Here is a 21,292-nt window from a genome sequence, read left to right as displayed (position 1 = left end):
TGCAACCATCAGTTTTTGATGTACGATGTCACTTCCTCAAATAAAAGATAGACTTGTTTTGGGTATTTTTGGTTGATTTACTTATTTCCTTTATTTGATACAGGATCTGACTGTGTAGTGCCGGATAGCCTGGAATTCACAATGTAGATGAAGCTCGTCTTGAATTCACAGAGATCCACCTCTGTGGTCTATCTCTGCTTCTTAAGAGCAGGGGTTAAAGGTGTTATAGTTACCTTGGAGCCTCATCCTTACAATTTTAAGACACCCTGGATGTATTCCACGGTGAGAATTGGAACTCGTTATGATATAGCTGGTCTTGTTAGTTCTGAGAGATCTCTCTGTGTGGGCTTTTCCAGAGAGGATCCACTGAGCTCGGGAAGGCCTACCCTGAGAATGGGGCACCTAAGAGATGAGTAAAACGTAGTGCACTGCCTACCCTCTCTTTCCTGAGCGAAGGGTTCCATTGTAGACACTGCCTTCCTCTGGTGGCGCCAGACGCCAGCTTCCTGGAGCTTCAAACGAGTGGTTTCTCAGTACCAGCGATTCCACAGAACCCCAGGCCTTCCGGGCTGCTGAGCCGCAGAGGTTTTCGTCTCCTTTGCTGTACTCTGCATGTGGCAGTGAATCTATATTCCAAGAGACTTTCTCAAGGGCAAGAAAAATAGGAGGCACCATGGGACGCCATCTTTGAAGAAGAGTACTCAACATTATGATATAAATATAATGTTACAATCTCACAAAGCCCGAGAGAGCTGGGGGGAGACGGGGCTCCATGAGATGTCTTGTTATTGGCATTTTAAGGATTTCCTTGGAGGAAACTTTGTTGGGACTTGTTCTGCGGGCCACATGCTGAGGCTTCTGCTTTCACGTCTAGGACCGTGTACCTTGTATGCCTCAAAACTAACCTTTAAAATATTTTTTATTCCAGCCCATAAACATAGCTCTTTGTTTTGTTTTGTTTTATTTACAAAGTATGAAGCTGTCTTAAATGCTTTCAAAGAATGTAGTTTTACTTTGTACCAAGCTCAGGCTATTTAGCATCTCATTGCTGTGGGTAACCAAGCTTGTGGTTTCACGATTTTGCATGCTTGATGAAAACTTTTTATTTCTCTCCTTGGGTTACAAAAGTTCTTTATGTCTGTGGGGTCCACTTGGTACTGAAGCTGCACGGTAGCCATGACAACCCACAGTGCTTCCTGTCTCTTATTATGTGCCACCTTTACCAAAGGTCCTCTAGCCAATTCTGTGTATTATTGGTTGCTCTACTGAGTTTTAGCTTTGGGATGATAATGTAATTGCATTTCTCCCTTGCCTTTCCTTCCTCTCCTCTCTCCTTCAAATTTATGATCTCCTTCATTCACTAATTGTTACTGCAATCATATGATGTATCTATATGCATATTTATTCCTATATATAGTCTGTTTGATCTGAATTCATGTAATGTTAACATACTTATAATGTTACATGTATGTATGTCTTCAGGGACGACCATGTGGTATTTGATAATCATTTTTTTCATGCTCTTCCCTGCCCTCAGAGTTCCTTAGTTGCCTGTATTTCTTTGTGTATGGTTGAAGATATAGTATAGACTTTTTTTTAAAAGAGGAATTGATTAATTCAAAGCTATAGTCAGCTCTAGAAGACATTAAAGAAATGACATCTTATATTCTAATCATGGTACTTCCCATATATCCTCTGATTCTTTTTAAAATTAGGAGTATGGATGTTTTTGCCTGCGTGTGTGTCTGTATATCATGTGTGTGTCTGGTGTCTAAGGAATTTAGACCAGGAAGTCAGATCCTCTGTCTGGAACAGGAGGTCTAGGCGGCTGTAAGCAACCATGTGGATACCGGGACTTGAACCCAGGTCCTCTGGAAGAGTAGCAAGTGCTCTTAACTGCTGAGCCATCTCTCCAGCCCACCCCAGTTCTCATTATTTTCATTCTAGATATTTATAGAGCATAGTGTGGCAGCTCAACACATGTGTATAGTGTAGGAATCCCATCACATCCCCTCAGTTTTTGTCTAAAAATCTGGCTGGACTCTTCTCATCAGCTGCCTTCATTAACACTGCCTCCTCCTGTCTTCTCCAGTGGGGTTATAGTGAATGACCTACAAGGCCATTGGCTGGCAAGGACTGCACTGTTCACAGTCCTGTGGATGGTCCGTCACTCCTTCCTAGGTGACAGAAAGCCCTTGAGCTGTAGCTCCAGCCTGGAAGCTTTACACTCTGCTTTTGAAGCCTTAGCAGTCTGGACTGTGATATAAAAAAAAGAGAAGCAAGAGGCTGAGTTTCCTGACAGGCAAGAAACGTCACCATACTTTACCCCCCCCTTCCTTTCCACACGTAAACATAACTGCTATTCTGTCAGCATGACCCACTAACTTCTTTTACAGAGCTAGAGAGTATAGGGATTGGTCTTGGGTGTGTGTGATGATGGCGATGAACCATCATCGGCATCTTTTAAGGTGGAAGAGCTGGTTCACTCTTTCAAAATACATTGGTTCTCTGTTGTCCCATATCTCTCTGCTGCTGATGCCTGGGCTGCGTGATGCATTACTTAAAAGGAGGCAATGCATAATAGTGAGATATTTTATTATAGAAAAGAGAAAAGAAGCCGACCATGACCATGTGAAGAGAAAGAAAGGAGAGGAGAAGAGAGAGAGAGAGAGAGGTAGAGAGAGAGAGAGAGAGAGAGAGAGAGAGGAAGAAAGCAAGAGAGGAAGAGAGCAAGAGAGAGGGGAAGGCAAGAGAGAGAGGAGGGGGCAAACCGCCCCTTATATTGTGAGGTGGGGCTATCTATCTGTGGGCCGGGGCATTCCTGGCTGTGGTCAGATGACTGGGGGTAGGGTCCAGCTAGAATGCTGGGAGCTTGGGGCATTGTCTACCTGACAGAACACACATCTCCTGTGGGGGGGAGGGCTGTGAGAGGTTATGACTGAAACAGGAGCCAGGGACCCAGGAGTCATGGCTGAACTCCTTCTGTCCCTTGCAGGCAGAATTATTGCCCACTGAGTCACCTGAGTTACAGACTTATATTCGACTAGGCCCAGGTTGTCTGACCCCACAGCTCTCTCTGTAAGAAGGAAAATTTTCATCTAGTACATCTTTTGTGTAAATTAAATCATGATTGCTTTAACTATTTCCTACTGATGCTCATGGATTCACTCTCCATTTCCCTTGTTAGCTGGGTATTTAAATGAAAGCTTGTTATGTGTGCCAGTTCTGGGAGCTTCTGTTCCCAACACTGCGGGAGGTGCTGAGAGGCAGAGGAGACCTGAGACTTTAACCCTTCTCACCAGCACTCTGTCAGGTGCCCAACAACTCTTCTCTCTCACTTAGACTATTCTCTTCTGATAGGTCAAGGATCCTGAGCAGGATAAAAGATGGAAGTAAACTCCAGAGGGATACTACCAATGATGTGGAGCTGAAATATGTGTTCGTGGCAAGAGCTCTTTGGCATACTGTTGTTAGTGAGAGAGGAAGGAAGAGGGGTGTTTTATAACATGTTTAGAAGATGATGTCTTAGAGGAAATAATTGGAAGAATCTGTTGAAGTACAAAGATCTTAGCTCTGACCAAATGAACTGCATACTCTATGGCTTCATAGGAACGTCACGTATGATCTCCGTCATACCTGGGTAACCATCACCAAATTATTCAGTCCATGCATTTTCTGCATGAGCATGCTTCATTTTGAGTTGTCACTTTTAAAAACAGAAGCAACACTGTCACACCACATTTGGTACTGATGGGCTCCTGGCTCCTCTGGACTTCCCACTGGAGATCCAAAGGTAACTGGTCCTTGCTTTGTGGTGTAAGTTCCAATAAAAAGCAGGGAAAATTTATGTATGGCAGGGATGTAAACTTTTGAGTTTATGAGTGAGCTAGAAGGCTGAACTAATTTTCGTTATCTTGTGTTCTTCAGTGTTCACATAAAGTCGTACTATTTTTAGAAGTTATGCATCTTACATTGTTTTCACATGCTGTACAGTTAGAAAGAGTTGGTACTCAAATATTATAGGCACTGGACTAGATGCTAGTAAAACACTCAGCTGTTTGGGAAATATACCAAAGTCTTACTTTTTGTCAAGTATCAGATGCCGTTTTCTTTCTTTATTCTCTCTCTCTCTCTCTCTCTCTCTCTCTCTCTCTCTCTCTCTCTGTGTGTGTGTGTGTGTGTGTGTGTGTGTGTGTGTGTGTGTTGGTCTGAGCATTTATCATGTGTACATGTGTACATGTGTGGAGGTCAGAGCTTGATGTTGCTGACTTCCATTGCTCTTCAACTTATTATGAGACAGGATATTTCACTGAACCCAGAGCTCACTGGTTTGGCTACACTGGTTGGCATGTGAGCTCCCAGGTTCTTTCTATCTCTTCCTCCACAGCGTTGGGGTTACAGATGCAGGCCAGCATGCCTGGCTTTTCCTGTGGATACTAGAGTTCTGAACGAAGTTGATCCTCATGGGATGTGGAGAGCTCTTTATCCAACAAGCCACCTGCTACCCTGTATTCTCTCATTTTTACATAGGGCTAAAGAAAGGATCAACAAAATCCTTTTCTAAACGATTAAAAAAGATTCCAAACATGCAGTTGTGTGTGGCTTTCCTTCGGTGCTGAAGGGCCCCACATGTGTGCACACATTGTGTGTGGCTTTCCTTCGGTGCTGAAGGGCCCCACATGTGTGCACACACTTGTCACATCTCTGGCAGGAGTGCTGACTTCGTCCTAATTTGACTCCCCTCTAGCCTTGCTCTGTGTTGACTCCTGCTTGAATTGACCAGGAAGCTACATTTCCAAGGTGTCCCGAGTTGTACCACAGCCCAGGAATTACTGCTTTTAATTGCATTAAGGGAAGGCTCTCCTACTTTGGACCCTGAACACACTCAGATGCTGACAGCCACACCAGCGTGAGAAAACAGGCAGTGGAGCCTAACCAGCCCAGGCACAAAGGTGGCTCCTTGTCCAGTCACACTAGAGTGAAGGCTCCTGGGAACTGGAGGTTAGGCCTGTTTCATTACCTGTACTTGGTACATCCCTTGGCATAGATGAAGTCCTCACTATCATGTGTTAGTTAATAACAGGCTTGTTTTTACCCATATTTCCTGACGAGGTTTCCCATACAAGCTACAGTAGACCTTATAACGGTACACAACAATGAAGGGAGGGAAATAAAGTACTGATCCCCAAGTGGGAAATGGTCCAAACCACTTAAGTAGCAGAAGCAAGTACATGAGCCTATCCATTGTAGGATTCTGATCATATGAAATCTGTTGAAAAGACAAAAATATATTTTAAAAGCTCATATTGGGCTAAGGGTTAGAGGTGGGCGTCAGGACTTATGTCAAATAGATGTGAAGGAATTTTTAAAGGTAACGGCAGCATTCCAAAGCTCAGCTATGACTGTGTGAGCACAAATTTGCTTTATGTTCTTGAATGGTATACTTCAAGTGGGTGACTAATAAAACATCAGTAAAACAGTAAGCATTTTTAAAATGAAGCATGTTCTAACAATCATGATTCTACCTGGCTGGAGCATTTATTGTTTGGCTTCTGTTTTTGCTTTTTGGAATTGTAGACATACTCAAGATTCTATCAGTTTATAGATTTCCAAATCTATACATTTCCAAACATCATATTTCCAAACATCATTTTTTCTTTATCATTCTGCCTTTTTTTCTTTCTTCCATTGGATTATCATTTTTCTAATTATATTTTCAACTCTTATGATCTGAGAACTGATGCATTCTGCAGGTGTTCTCAAATGGTTACTCACAATATTTCCCTGAGAATGCTTACAAGTCAACATCTGGAACTAAGAGCCTGTTTTCTTCAGAATCCAGAGGATATTCAACATAGTTTATAGTTAATATTTTCATTACTCACACGTTTACAATTTCCCCTTTTCATTTTTATTGTATCTTCAACTGCTAAACTTTCTCAAAATAATTTTTTGAGCTAATAATTTTTTGAGATATATATTTATATCTAATATAAAGAGTGAAACCATGGGTCTTAAGCCACACTACTTCCCCACCCCAGCTCAAACTGTCCTAATTACAGTAGAGAAGCTGAAGCAGAGGGATTCTTGGCTACATGCTCAGGGCTATGCGTGGCCACTCCCTCAATCCAGCCATTGCAGAGAGGAGGGCTGGGCAGTACCCACCCTCTCTGGATAAATGGTGGGCAGACCAAGCTTGCTTCATCTGCAGCCAGCTGCATGCACATTCCACTTGCTCTATACTTGTGAAGTTCCCAGAGTTAATACATAATTCCTCAGATAAGATTACAAGCAGACAGCAGGTGTCTTAGACTTCACCCCTGTGAATACAGATCAGATCTTGTGTTGTTTGTTTCTTTGGTATCATGAAGGTAGTAGGACTGGTTCTACCAAATTATAGACAAGACTCCTTCCAAATACACTTGCCTCTGTTTCTGGACTCTGTACCTTGCTGGGCTCATTGCTGGGCCGATGGAGCAGGAAGCTAAATCATTGTATCTTTTCCAGTGCAACGTTGTTTAGACATTGGTAAGCCTGGGCAAAGTTGTGTGATGGAATGAGAACATGCTGGATCGTTTTGAAGCCTCATCTTGGACAGAGGCTCCTTTCAGAAGTCTGGTTAGCACGGCACAGTCTTCTAGGTCTTCTAGCTTTTCTACTACCGTTATAAGGCTTTCCACCGTGTCCCCGCACAGCACCTTTGAGGCATTGGCTCGGAACTTTTCGTGCAGATCCTCCCGGCTCAGTGGTTTCCTCCAGTGACCATAGAAGGTGTCAGAGCGCTCGGTGAAAGTGGTTCCGTCCTTCAGAGTGATGCTTATTTCACAGTAGAGCGTGTCGAAGCTGGGCAGGTTGTCAGGAGGGTGTTCCAGCTTCACCTTCTTGAGCAATTCTCTCACCTGAGGCCTATTGACCTGCTGGCTGTAGAAGGATGGGACAGTGACGCTACCGTCCAGCAGCATGGCACAGGCCACGTATTGGAAAGAATGACGAGCTTCATGCTCTGAGTCCGGGTAGGGCCTATTTACGTACTGGACATCAGGGATCCTGAGCACGATTGTCTCAATGTGGTCAACAGGGAGCAGGGCTCTTTCTGAAGTCATGAGGTGCTTTCTCACAGCTGCAGCCGCATCTGCCACCCAGTGGGTAGCCAAATGTGCCGGGAAGCTCTTAAAGGCCACATCCTGCTGATCCAGCAGCCAGATGTGAGAATCCAGGCTTGGAAGGTCTTTGGGGGAGTAGTTGGCATAGAAGGCACCAAACCCTGACCCCAGGTCCAAGATCTGTTTGTTTCCTTGGAGGCCCAGCATTGCCAGAAACGTGGCTTCCATCCCATGCTTGGCTGCATTGCCAATATGTAGGGGCTTGGTCTGAGTGGCAGCATTGGCTATGGGTGCCCCGGCGTGGGACACAGCAATAGCCAAGGCCTCGCGGCACTTTGTCAAGTTGAGCCCCAGAAACTTGGATGCAGCAGCAGCACTTCCTAGAGTCCCCACCACAGAGGGAGGATGGAACCTGGAAGACAAAAGCAAGAAATTCAGCGGATGGGTGGATGGATAAAAAAAATGTTGTACGTATAGATGATGGGATATTACTCAGCTGTAAAGAAAAAATAATACCATTAAATTTGCAGGTGATGGGTGGAAGTGGAGAAAACCATACTGAGTGAGGGCACCCATGCCCAGAAGGACAAACACCACATATTATCTCTTCTATGTGGATCCTAGCTTTGAATCTCTTGATTAGTATGCTTGACTTTGAGTATATGTGGAACCAGGATACTAGAAATGGCCACTGGGTATGGTTACCTTAAGGAAGAGAGTATAATAAAATATAGGTAAAATGAAAGAGATATTGGAGTTGGAAGTTTCAAAGATGGAGGCCCCAGGGAATGGGGAAATAAGATGTTAGTCGAAGAGAAGGGCATGCGCTGTACAGAAACCACCAGGCTTCCAACCCGAGGAGAACAGCCAGTTAAAGAGGACAGTGGAGCCTAAGGCATGAGAGAAGTGGGGGAGCACCCAGGCTGAAAGTTTAAGTGGGGAAATAAGGACCAGGGCTGCTTTAGCCAAAACTAAGGACACAGGAAGAAACCTTATGAATACCCATTACTTTGTAAGCTACTTAGAATGTATAATATCTTATAAATAAAGGGAGTTTAAAAAGAAGTCCTCAGCATGGGCAGGCAATGCTTCTTCCAATGGACATGAGTTATTAAGTGAAAATCTCATTGTCTGGTAAGGGATACCTCCCTATGAGTCAGAGAGGCCACAAAGGGACCCAAAACAATTCAAGCTATTGCTAATGCTCTTAGTTACCCATCATAACCACCTTGTAAGACCCTATAGCCGAAGACATCACTCTGGATGCAGGACCCAAAGACATCAGCCATCAACCTCACACTGACCAGGAAATGTTCTCTCCCCCCCCCTCTCTTTCCCTCCCTCCCTCCCCCTCTCTCTCCTTCCCCCTCCCCTCCCCCCTCTCTCTCTAGCCAGGTAGCTAGTCCCAGCAGGTCCTACATGCATTGCTGTTAGAAAGAGACATCATTGGTTGTACCCAGACCTGGACATTGCATGCTACAATACTAAGTGACCTGCTGGCAAGATTTGCCTACTGGTGGAATAATCCTATGAAAATCATGGGAGCAACCAACTGCTCCACAGGCTTTATATCTGGAACTATAAGCTTGGTCAAAGCCCATGACTGAGGAGATCACAGGTCCTGCAGAAGGCCAGTGAGTTGGAACCTACTGTTGTTTTTGCTAAATGGTCACACCACTAAACTGCATTCTGAAGATTTGTGTCAATAGCTCTAAGTTTGTGCTGCCATCAGAGAAGCTTCTTTTTGAAGGAGGCAGGGATTAATGCTGTGGCTCACAACTGGTCAACGCGATGATTATAAATAGCTCTGAGTGCTCAACTGTTGGTGGGTGACCCATCTTCACCAACTTCCCACTGTCCAAGGCTCGGAGAACTTCGAAGAAGATGGGGGCAGGGAGTGAAGAATATAAGAGCTAACAGATGAGAGGAAAGCCATGGAATGTTGACTTGCAGACATGACATGTCTGATGCACACATCGGCTCACAGCAGCTGAGCTAGTCTCACAGGACTAAGCTGGAGGAGGGGGCATGTTGGGTCCTCCTCGTCCAGCAAGAAAGACGCAACTACACGAGCTCTTCCTTTTGTAGTTTATTCCAGGACCCTTTTACAATGTTTCTCCCTCCTGCTCTAATCTTATGCCTTCTGCAGCTCCTGCCTCTCTGGAGCTTACTTAAGCTATGCCTCCTGGCCCACCCTCGGCTGTTGAGTACTCCCAAGCTTAGCCAATCCCAATGAGCCATGTAGCAAAAGCAGATAGATCACCAGATGTAGAAGCAACCAATAGCAGTAGCTTAGCCAAATAAGGACTTTGTTTACAAGGCCTCTCGCTTGGGGCTTGGCTCTCCACAGGGGCAATGAGACCCGCCCCTACTGGAGACTCATTGCTGTGGTAAGTTGTGAGGGAGTGGGAGTCACTCTCCTTTAAGGATGTGCCCGTTGGTACGGTTGCTCATGTCCTAGTGGATGATCACATACCCATGACCATTTGGGTAGCGCCAATTAGACTCAGGGCTACTAATTAAAAATAAAAAAAAAGATATTCAGCTGAGAGGAAGATTAAGTGGGAGAATTGGACAGAAAGCGTGATCAATACACAATGAATACATGGTGAAACTTTCAGAGGATAAAAATCCAATTTAGAAACTTATGGTGGTTGGAGAGATGGTCCAACCCTTAAGAGCATGCACCGCTCATGTAGAGGACCCGAATGTGGTTCTAAGACTTACAACTTGTGGCTCACAACTACCTGTAACTCCATCTGGAGGGGGAATCCAGAGACACCCAGAATACTCCTGCACGCAAGTGACAGGAGTCTCCTTGGAATGACCGATCTGCAAGTTACCTCACAGTCTTTGTAGCTAGATTGGGTTTACAATCCCAAGGGAAGATCTCACGATCATTTCCAAATCACACCTTTCTATAGAGACAGGGGGCTTGTTATATGGCGGAAAATGGTGTATCTTTCAGCTGTAGGGGAACTGCTTCAGAGCCGGCCTCTAAGCCAGACAGCTCTGTATGGACAGCTACTGACAGGCAGGGGGCAGTGTCGCGCTCCGTGATGGGCACAGGCTCTCTGTACCTCTTTGGTATGTCCTTGGCTTCTTTGGAGAAGTGCATTAATCGTCCCTGTACTTCAACACCAACATTGAACGCCAGCAGCAGGTCAAGGCCAGAAAACTTTGGAGTCTGAGGCAGGGCTTCTGATAAAGCTGCGAGGACAGGTAGGACAGCTCCAGAAGGGTGGGTGGCAGGGTGCCATGTGTCATCAAAATCCATGGAGTGAACCTGTATGAATAGATGCAAATCCCCTCAGAAATACCTTCAAATGTGCTGGCTTTTGGACTGCCTTTTAATTTAGCAAGGATCTTGAGAATTTGGGGGAACCCCATTATCTGAAATTATACTCTAAAATTTGGCTGTGACTGTTTTTAATTTTTTACTTATTTTATTTAAGTATTTTAAATATTTACTTATTTTAATTAATTTTATTGAAAAATTCATAGAATACATTTTGTTCATAGTTCCCCTCCCCCACTCCCAGATTCTCGTCACCTCCCAACATATCCAATTCCATTCTCTCTCTCTCTCTCTCTCTCTCTCTCTCTCTCTCTCTCTCACTCTCTCTCTCTCTCTCTCTCTCTCTCACACACACACACACACACACACACTCACTCTAGCAAACAAACTGCCAAACAAACACAAAAACCAAACAAACTAGAATTTAGAAAGTAAGAAAGGAGAGAAGAACAAGATATACAAATTGATATTGTTTGCAAAGGAAAAATCTAGTTTGTATATTAGCTACACCTAAGGGTAAGCCTCATGCCTAGCCATAACTGGTTCTGGTTCTTAACCTCATGGTGGGACAACAGTTGCCTCTGCTGCTCTGTCAAAGGACAGCAGGACCTTGGAGAGTAGCTAGTGATTTTCTGGAGGACGCTGAGTCCAACCCTAGAGACCAGAGCTCCTGGGAGATCTATACTCTCTCTCACAAGGCTGCCTTTCACTCTTCATTTACCTTTGAAACAGGACATACTAAAAATTTAATATCGTTTACTATATTTTGGGCCATGTATTTTTTGTGTACCAGTCATGAAGTAATTAAAAAGTTTTATCAAAGCTACAAGAACAGCAAAGAGCTCTCAAATCTACACCAATTATCAAGCTATATTTTTAAATGATTATTTTATATCCTAAGGTTTTGTCCTTTTTCATCTAAGCCTTTTATTTTTTCCATATGTGAAACAGTAATAATTAGAAAGCTCTTTAAACCAAGATTTTTATTTCTATCTGATGTGGTTGGTGTGTTTTGTATTACCTGAAGGATGTGCTGTGGCTTTACCTCCATTAGTCAGCGCTGTTGTCCCCACAAACAAAATATTACTCTTGAATCCCAATATTCTCTCTCTCTCCCTCTCTCTCTCTTTCTCTCTCTCTCTCTCATACACACACACACACACACACACATACACTCACACCACACATACACACTCACACACACTCACCACCCCCACACTGTCTTGTAGACATTTCCTGATACACAGGAAACAACATGAAAATTATCTATCAGATGAAAAGTTCTAGTTCTCCTAATTTTTCATTGAGAAAATAGACACTGTATGTGGCCATTTTTTCTGAATAAATACCTGGTGAGTGATACTGTACAGATATTGGGAGCCACAACAGAAGGAATCAAGAAGGCATTATGTTTGGATATCAAACTACATACACATCCCACTTTTTTTGGGACTGTGTTCATTCAAGGTCCAGAATTAGAATACTTTATGAATGTTTTAATTGAGATTCCCCCACTTCTTCTACTTTATAATTTGTGGGGGAAAGTGCCACGTTATTGTAGAGACAAGAAAATGAAGAGGAAGGGCAGGCCACCTCAGATTTCTGAACCTCAGTGACCTCGTTCCTGCCTCTGGAGCTACAATGGCTTAATTAAAGGAAAGATTGACAAACTTTCTTACAGCGACACCGTTAACAAAAGCAGCATATGTCGGTGGGAGCCTGAAGTCTGGACGGCCCCAAACAGTGCTGGAGGTGTTGGAACTGTAGATCTGGAACAGAAGAACAACAGTTAATACAACAACAGACTGAGGTCCTCTTCCTCCTGGAGGTGGCGTGTCTGGCCTCACCGGACCCCTGAGGGCAGCCCAGCTGCTGGGACACTCTCTTCCTTGCAGAGGGATATATACACCATTAACCTTGTAAGGGAGATGACGGAGATCTGCTTATCCCCAAATCACAATCTAGAAGCTCCATTCGAGCGAGTCTGAATCCACTCTCATTAGCTCTTGGGCTAAGTTCTGAGGGTGGGAGGCAGGATGAGGCACACCAGGCACCTGCTATTGAGAACGCCTGCTGTATCTCCCATGGACATACCCACTTTCTGCTCAGAGTGTTTGAACAGACTTTTTTTCCCCCAGAGAATAGTTGCATGAAGAAGCAAGCTGTCTGTGGTCATTTCAGAAGTGGGAAATCTCACTTCTGATATTTTTGGGTTGAGATGTACATTTAGTGATACAGATAAATAGCTGTGAGATATTAACAATGGTTGGTGTCACGACTGAATTAGTAGTGGGTTGGAATGGACTTTAAAAACAAGTATAGACTGAGGGAGTAGGTCTGTGCTTGCATGTTTGTTTTATCTTGGAAGCAAACTTTGGATTTCTTACTTTACTATATTGGGTGACTTTTTGGAATACTTCTGTGCCTGTTCCCAGGAAACCAACGCCCAGAGAATCCAGGATCATCCTCTTGCTCCTCTGAATGATACCATCTGTCAGGTGGTTCACTTTCAAGCCGTGAATCATGCTGGCAAAGCTTTCTGTGACAGACTTCAAAGAGAAGAAGGTTAGAAGCGCGCACCCACCCTGTATCCACTGGCTTCTTTTGAGACCTCCTGGTAAAGGGTTTTCCTCCATGAGAAGAAACCTGCTTTTGGTGTGATTAAGTTTCCTTCCCACAAAGCGACATGCACTAGGCACCTACTACGTTAGGCAGGAGGAGTTGGAAATACCCAATGATGAAGTTCTTTGCCCAGTCGCACTGATAATGCAGGCTGCTTGGCAGATGACGCCAACAAAGCATGATGGGAGCCTAGACAGAGGGGGAGATAGAAGGACAGCTGTCCATGAGGTGGGGACATCTGGACGGGAGGTGCGTTTAGACTGCTAAGTGCTGCCCTTACTGATTTTGTAATGAGTGTTCCAAGCACATTGTGCATTGTCACCCATGGGGATGTGGAAATATGCAGGCTGGTAAGCACATGACAACAGAGGAGATGCAGAACAGTGAAGGGAAAACTAGACCGCGGCGGGAGAAGGATTTAAAGGACACTGTGGTTTGTGACCATCGTGTGTAGAAGGCAATGAAACCAGATACAAGCCCTCAGGGCAGGATGATTGTGTCTCCATCCATGAGCAGAGGACTTAGCAACTCCTTTAATTATCAAGTTCTTCAGTGCACAGGTAGTAATTTTGATTCTGTGTCCCTTCACAGGAAAATATAATTTAAAAATAGTGAACTGGAAGGAGCTCTCACTATATGCCTAGCTTGGAGTTCTTTAGTGAACTATTAAGTAATTTTCCTTTCCACATTTGATAATCACATCATTGCTTAACTTCCTTTCCATCTCTGACTGTAACGTTGCCCATTTACAAGTAATAGGAGACTTATCAGATTAGGGAATCTGAAGGGTCTAAGGCCTCTCACACTGGGCTCACTGCCAAAGTGACATAGAGTCATAGACTAGAACCAGCACCTACAGGAATATCTTCCACCTCTGCTGCCCACCGGCCTTTTCCCTCCTCTTTTCTTTTCTTTATCTTTCTGTGGCAGGATCTTTCTATATGGCCCTGGCTAACCTGGACTCACTATGTAGCTCAGGCTGGCATTGAACTTTTGATGATTCTCCTGTCTCAGCCCTAACCCCATGATTAGAGTCTTCAGATTTATTGGTCACATAACAACTGTTGTTTTCAAGAGAATGGAACATTTGTTACATTTTTAAAGCTTTGACAGAAAATCCAAGAGAGCTTGAAGTAGAAGAAAGCAGGAGACGAGACAGCCTGGAGAGCAAAGGACACTGCTATGGATGTTTCTGGATGTTAGGGCCATGGAAGACAATAATACTGCTTTTCATACTGGTAGATATTTTGACAAGCGTTTATATGCAGAAGGGGAGGGGAGGAGGGGGAAGAACTGACCTAATAATAATAAGCTGGCTTGATTTCCAAGTTGAACACTGGATGAAGTGCGGGTGAGGAACAGCGGCATAGAGCCCTAGGCATGGGGATGACATTGTTCATGTGATTTATGACGGACCAGTGGGCTCCCCTGACCTGACAGTGCTGAACATGCTCTGTGAGCCAAAGCACAAGCCACCCTCCTTGACCTTGAAGGGAGAGATCATAAGGGGATGGTAGCTCTGCTCAGATTCCTGGGCGTCATACTTCATCCACAAGTCAAATGTCTTGTTGGCGTGCTTGACTTTATAGAGGCATTTGTGTATCTTTTTAGTAAGATCCTATGACTAACATATAGATTAAAGCAGAGTATGGAGTCATTTTATAATAAGTGCCAGGAGCCCTTGTGAGCTCCCTGTGCACAGCTCTCTAAACTTCCAAACCAGTAGGTGAGGCCATCCAACTTGAAAGACCTACCAGGGTTCTACAGGGAACATGAGGGCAAACAGATAATTACAGATGTGCTCCTGTGCTCCTATCACAGATGTGCTCCTATCCCACAGAGGACACACATAAAACCAAGAGGTGGAGGTTCAGTGAACTTACACTGCCTTACTCTCTTGCTAGGAGTAAGCAATGGGATCATGTGCGTTTTCTGTCAAACACTGAGGAGAACCAACAGATAGCTAATCAGGCAGCTCAGAGACCATAAGAAAAGTTAAGATATCCTTTCTGCAGCAGAGCAGATACCCTAGTAAAAGACTAACAGATTGAGAAAGGAAGAAGCAAGCCAGAAAAGCAGTTTAGGCAAGCTCCATCAAATGCTACAGTACCTTGAGCATCATGTTGCTCTGGAGGGTAACTGGCTCAGAAGTGGACGGCTGGAGCAGTTGCTGGCTGTGTGCCTTTAGTGGCCGTGTGCCTTTATACATGGTCATTCTCTCCAGGTCCTTCCCTTTCACTTTTGTTTCAACCATGGAATTTCCACCATTTCAACACCTCCCCAATGATCTCACTTCAACTTCCTTTGTAATGTTGTGTAGAGCTCCCTTACAGATGCAGGATTGATGAGAGGAGGTGTTATAGTGGCCTCCTCACTGTGTTATAGTGATGATCTCTCACAGATATAAGAAAAATTAAGTTAGAATTACAAAGGGATGGACTGTCCCAGCTAGGGGCCATAGGTGAGAAGAGTGCACACTCTCTTCACTAGGCACCCCACTGAAAACTTAGCACAAGGAAATAGCAAGAATATGATAGAGGAAGAAATGTCCTCAGATCTGGAAGGTCAAGGAGCCACTCACAGCAGCCTTCTCACTGACAGCCCACGGTCACCACCCAACCGTGAATCAGCTTCTGGGAATGATGTGAAACCCCTGGCTGTGTCTTCTTGGACTTAGAACCTGCTCACCAGAAGGAAATTCATGCCTGGGACTGTGAACAAAGCCACTAATTACATCATAATTTCAGAGGCGATAGCCCAGAGGTCACTAACATAGTCACCGAATATGCCATGACCCTAGAGGTCATAAATCCTAGAGGAGAACCTACTACTGCCTCTTCCCAGCCCTAGCTGCATTCTAAACACGTATCCACAGTGTAGCTCTCGCCCCTCATCAAAGGTACTTCTTTTTACAGTGGATGGGGAGCACTACAACTATCTACAACTGGTCAAAATGCAAAAACTAAGTGAGCATGGGTGCCCAACCCTAACTGGTATCTCAGCCACGAAACCCCTACACCTAAGGCTCAGAGAGAGTTGAGAAAGATGAGGTGGAAATGCTGTAAGAGCCTGAGGACCAGGGTACCTGCTGCAAGATAGCTCTGTCTCGACGTAACAGGGAAGCTGCACCCAAGACGTAAAAAATATGTCTGCCCAAACAAGATCTACATACTAATAACACCAACTGACACGACAGGATGGATGGGGAAATTTCCTAAGATCCTCCCCAACTGAAGAGTTACAGGCAGTCAATAGCTTCTGAGAGTAGGAACATCGGTTTTCTCCAGGGATGAGTGCCTTGATGCTAGCCAACCAGAAGTGGTCAACCCTAAACATGTGAACATACAAGTAAATGGACTCATTAGGATACATATGTATCTACATGCATTATATAGTATGTATGTGTGCATATGGGTGCACATGTGTGTGTATATGTGTGTTTGTGTGTGTGTGTATATGTGAATAATAACTAAAGAAGAGGTCATGAATTTTTGAGGAATGGTGGCCAGAGTTAGGAGGAGGAAGGGTGGAAATGTTGTAAATACATAAAGTCTCAAAAAATTATTTAAAAATATTTAAATACACACCACACAGACACATACACGTGCACACACACACACACACACACACACACACACACACACACACCATTTAAGCATATGCATTTGGCCAATCACAGACCACCTGGTTCAGTGTAATAGAAGAGAACTCTGAAATATCAGCCTTCACAGATTGTTCCTTGGAGGAGAGAGAGAGAGAGAGAGAGAGAGAGAGAGAGAGAGAGAGAGAGAGAGAGAGAGAGAGAGAGAGAGAGAGAGAGAGAGAGAGAGAAAGAGAAAGAGGAAAAGGAGGAGGAGGGAGAGGAGGAGGGAGGGGGAAGACAAGGAGGAGGAAGGGGAGGAGAAGGAAGAGGAAGAGGAGGGAAGGAAGGAGAGGGGGAAGAGGAGAAGGAGGAGGAGGGGGGGGAAGAGGAGGGAGAAGAGGAAGACTTCAGAACCAGTTGTTCAGGTAGGCAGGATTCTGGCTCTGACCTATGTCCTGGCCCTCATATGTTCCTCCTCTTTGAAGAAGAGGAAGCCTAAATATGGAGACCTGTTCTTAGCTGGATTCTTCTGGCCAGAAGCTTGGCTTCCAGACATTCTCCTGAGGAAGAAGAATGCCAGAGGAGGAGACAGACTAGTTAAGAGTCTTGCCACACTGGAAGCTTCTGCCCAGGCAGGCAACTTGCTCAGACCAGCCTCCAGGCTCTGGCTGCAGCAGCAGGTTGGGGGACTCATCTTCCTTCAGTCCCCAAGGCTCCCCATTTTGGCTGCAGAAGGTAATTCATTCATACAACCACTTGGACTATCCAAGATGCATTACTCCAGAGACTTGTTGAGATTTGCAACTCAAGACTTCAAGACCTGCGGGAGACAGGAGGTCTGTTATGCTTGTTACCCTGTCAGTGATCACCCTGCAGAATTGTTCTGCCAGGGATTGCTATTAGCTAGCACTCCAAAGCCCCTAAGAGTGTTCAAACTGTAGTACTTGCCGGCAGTCTTTTGGCTGTCCTCCTGAAGCCTGGTGAGAGCACAGGGCTGTAACACTTGTAACTTCTAGGCTAGGCACCCTGAAGCCTGTCGAGGACATGTAGCTGTAACTCCCACAGTCTTTCTTAATTTGCACCCTGAAGACTGCTGGGAGAATTGAGCTATAGCCCTGATACTGAATCTTGTCTGGCATCTTGCCATCACCAAGGATCTCAGAGGATCTACTTCTGTGTTTGATTTTTTTTTTATTGTCTTCTTTGAATTGTTTCAACATGACAAATAATAGTTTCCTAATTTTCCTTTTGCTGTCTATTTACTTTACTATTAGAAGATGTGAAAGAACCTGATACTGGAGAATTAACCATCTCAGCTGGTGAACTGGCTGAAAATTCAATAAAAATTCAATAGTGGGAACCCATGGGAAGTTTGCAGGAATCATTGCAATCAACGGCACATTTTTGGAATGCTGTGTGAGAGATGGACTTTGCCATGCTTCTGTTGATTGGAGCATCTATGCTTTATGCTGCACCGTACTTCATTAGAGCAAAATACCAGGGCTCTGTAAGCAGTTTCAAAGTGATTGGCATAGCTGCCAGTCTCCAGTGTCAGAGGTCAGGCTTGCTGTAGTGAGCCCGATCAATCCCCCTGCTAGGAATGTTGATCTTACTTTCTCTTGAGTTTCCTTTCCTAGGTATCTGCTACCCATCATGAAGAACTAAGGTAAGGTTCTAAAGAAACTGAAGGTTTCTGGTACAAGTGACACCAGGCTGTTACTAGGAGGTGTCCTGACCAGCAGACTTCTATTTTCTCCTGTCTTTTTATTTTATTTTCTTCTTTCTTCCAAATGGCACATGACCAAAATCTCTTGTCTTGTGAAACCCTTGGCTGTTGGCTGTCACACCTGATGCAGAAGGCACTGGGGACATAGGGACATTACAACTGTGTGCCTGCAAGGGGCTTCCCATTGAGAGCCGGTGAATCTGCTGGAAGACAGAGTGCCTTGTGAGCTTGGCACAGAGTTTTACAGCAGGTTGGTGCCTCCTGGTTCTTGAAGTAGGTAAGAAGCCTTCCCCCTCAGGGGTATCCAGGTTGGTCTCATGGTACTGTTCTGTGCAACCTGAAGCTGTGGAGACAATGAAAGCCAGGAGCTGCAAGGATCATGGTCTTGAATACCTTCTTCAGGGACCAGGATCAGCAATTACCCACTGCGGGGATGGGTTAGTCTGAAACCCTAACAAGAGTCAGCAAACTAAACATTCCCAACGGATTGTAATACTTTCCATTGCTCTTCTTCAAGTTCATTCTTCAAACACCTAAAGTGTTTTTGTAATTAACTTGGGTGGAATTTATTGACTCTTAGGGCACTTGGTGATATTTTCTATGGAAATATGTTTCAGGTGAGTGTTAAAGGTTCCTCTGGAGGGTTGTTGTATAGTAGTTAACAGATGGTGGAGCCTATGTGTACATTGGGGTTGAATCTGAGTAGTGTTTCCTTATGGCGGCATCAACATTGGCCAATAGGTTTTTCGATAATTCTAGGAGGGATTCTGTATGAGGGTATTCTCTCCTGGAAAGAGAGAACACAATGAAGAGCACATTCCTCTATGTCCCCATTGTCAACCCCTCCAATAGATAATAGGTTTCTCTGTCCCTTCTTAAAAGATTTATTTATTTATTTTATGTATATGAGTACACCATTGCTCTCTTCAGACACACCAGAAGAGAACATCAGATCCCATTCCAGATAATTGTGAGCCACCATGTGGTTGCTGGGAATTGAACTCAGGACCTCTGGAAGAGCAGTTGGTACCTTTTTTTATTTAAAGATTTATTTATTTTATATATATATATATGTATATATATACATATATATGTATGTATGTATGTACACTGTAGCTGTACAGATAGATGGTTGTGAGCCATAATGTGGTTGCTGGGATTTGAACATTCCCAGCAGTTCGTGCTCTTAACTGCTGAGCCATATCTCCAGTCCAATAGGTTTCTCTTAATCTTCCCTTCTAACTAAGAAATAGGGCTCCCTCACATACAATAGGCTACCCCATGGCAAAACCTAATCTTTTAACTACTTATGAAACCATTAAGGAGCCAGAATTATTTTGCTGTTGTCCAGGCTTTGTTTAAATGATGTATGGAAGTTCAAACTCAAAGACTGGAGAAAGTGTGGTTTTCAGCATTTAACTACCAAAGTCTGGGCAGAGGGACTAACATGGCGATCAATTCTTGGTGCTCTCCCATCAAGAACAATTAGGAACCAGGGACCAATGGGATCTTTTTGACAGACTCCTATTCTGATAAATTACCTGTCCTTTTCATCAGAGAGGCCACGAAGAATCCCAAGACTGGACTTGAACCAATGTACATCCTGCAGGGAGGGAAGCCAGTGGAGAAGAACGTTCTCTATGCTTCCAAAGAAAGTCATATGGAGGAGCATGACCCATCCCAGCAGATGGTGTGCATGGGAAAGGAACAATGGAGTTACTCCCAGATCCTTGAAAGTAACTGCTATTAGGCTTTCTTTAAATTGGTTTTAGTGGGAAAAGGGTAATTCTTGACCACTATTGTTGTCTTAAACACTCAGCATGAAAGTATAACTAAAGAACAAAACAATTGCAAAAGGATTTGGGCCTCTGACTTGAATGTGCATTTCTACTGCAGAGGGCTCTTCTAACAGTGAAATAATAAACTGTGTACTGATACCTTATTGTGAAAATCTTAACTGGGTGGCTTCCTACAGACAACTGCAAATAGAGCTTTGAGGAGAAGCCTTTTGGGTCTTATCAGATGACTGATGGGGGCTCTAATTAAACACACTTCTTTTTCTCTCTGTACAGAGGAGGAATAACTAGTCTTAAAGATATTCAGAGGAACAGGCTTGAGCCCAGATCTTGGGGTCTGACTCTATGAGGGCCGTTCATGTGTTCACTGGTGTTTTAGGTATGTATCTAGCTCAGGCTGAGAGGGCCTGCACAGCAGCCCGTAGGATAAAGAAAGAATCTGGTGATTGACAGCTTGCCTATGGGAAGCACTGTTGTTTGGTCCTAGAAACCACAAACCATTGATTTGTATGGCAAGGGGGTGATGAATGTATTCACTTGTTTATAATTCAGAAAGACTTCCATCTGGGGATGTTAGGCATTTTCTTCTCATTTGTCCTCCACAATTGATGTAGCTCTTAATGACCTACTTTTACTGAAGATTCTTAAATTTAAATTTTACATCTTTTTTCCTAACTCTCCTTCCATGAATTTCTCACTCCTCAGATTTATGGCCTCTTTTCCTTTAATTATTATTTTCTCTCTCTCTCTCTCTCTCTCTCTCTCTCTCTCTCTCTCTCTCTCTCTCTCTCTCTCACACACACACACACACACACACACACACGTGTATAAATACATCAATGTAGGGTATGTCTATTGTTGCTTGTATGTATGTTTTTAGGGCCATCCATTTGGTATTTCATCTAGGATAAACATCTAGAAGACTCATTTCAGGAGAGACTAAGTTTCCCTCCCTTAGCAGTCATTAGTAACCCACATTCGACTACTCCTTCACAGCAGACATCAGCGCTCAGCAGAGCATCCCTTTTCCTGTGCATTGAGATTGAGCCTTGATTCAGGAGGATGCATCACACCCCTGATCATCTGCACCAGATTGTAAAAGTATGGTTGCCATGCAAGGCCAGATAATTCTCCAAAATGGAAGGAGACCTCACTGCCGGGGGG

General features: G+C 44.2%; 1 protein-coding gene across 1 annotated transcript; it reads right to left on the bottom strand.

Moving 5' to 3' along the window:
* Positions 1 to 5,541: 5,541 nt before the first annotated feature.
* Positions 5,542 to 15,230, bottom strand: Acod1 (aconitate decarboxylase 1). Its single transcript, XM_031361416.1, has 5 exons — positions 15,134 to 15,230; positions 12,789 to 12,950; positions 12,081 to 12,170; positions 10,184 to 10,389; positions 5,542 to 7,515 (listed from the first exon to the last, which is right to left on the bottom strand). Exons 1-5 carry the CDS (start codon positions 15,143 to 15,145, stop codon positions 6,519 to 6,521), a joined length of 1,467 nt encoding a protein of 488 aa, XP_031217276.1. The 5' UTR covers positions 15,146 to 15,230; the 3' UTR covers positions 5,542 to 6,518.
* Between the last annotated feature and the right edge of the window lie 6,062 nt (positions 15,231 to 21,292).

Source organism: Mastomys coucha, unplaced genomic scaffold, assembly GCF_008632895.1.
Source record: "Mastomys coucha isolate ucsf_1 unplaced genomic scaffold, UCSF_Mcou_1 pScaffold9, whole genome shotgun sequence".
Lineage (NCBI taxonomy): Eukaryota > Metazoa > Chordata > Mammalia > Rodentia > Muridae > Mastomys > Mastomys coucha.
This window is presented reverse-complemented; position numbering and strand designations above follow the sequence as displayed.

What these genes read in the sequence shown, in the direction of transcription:
- Acod1 (XM_031361416.1), bottom strand. An exon ending in AAGTCACCCAATATAGTAAA is followed by an intron (nt 12,171 to 12,788) that starts GTAAGAAATCCA and finishes CTTCTGTTCCAG; the next exon opens with ATCTACAGTTCCAACACCTC. An exon ending in GCCAAGGACATACCAAAGAG is followed by an intron (nt 7,516 to 10,183) that starts GTACAGAGAGCC and finishes TTTGTCTTCCAG; the next exon opens with GTTCCATCCTCCCTCTGTGG.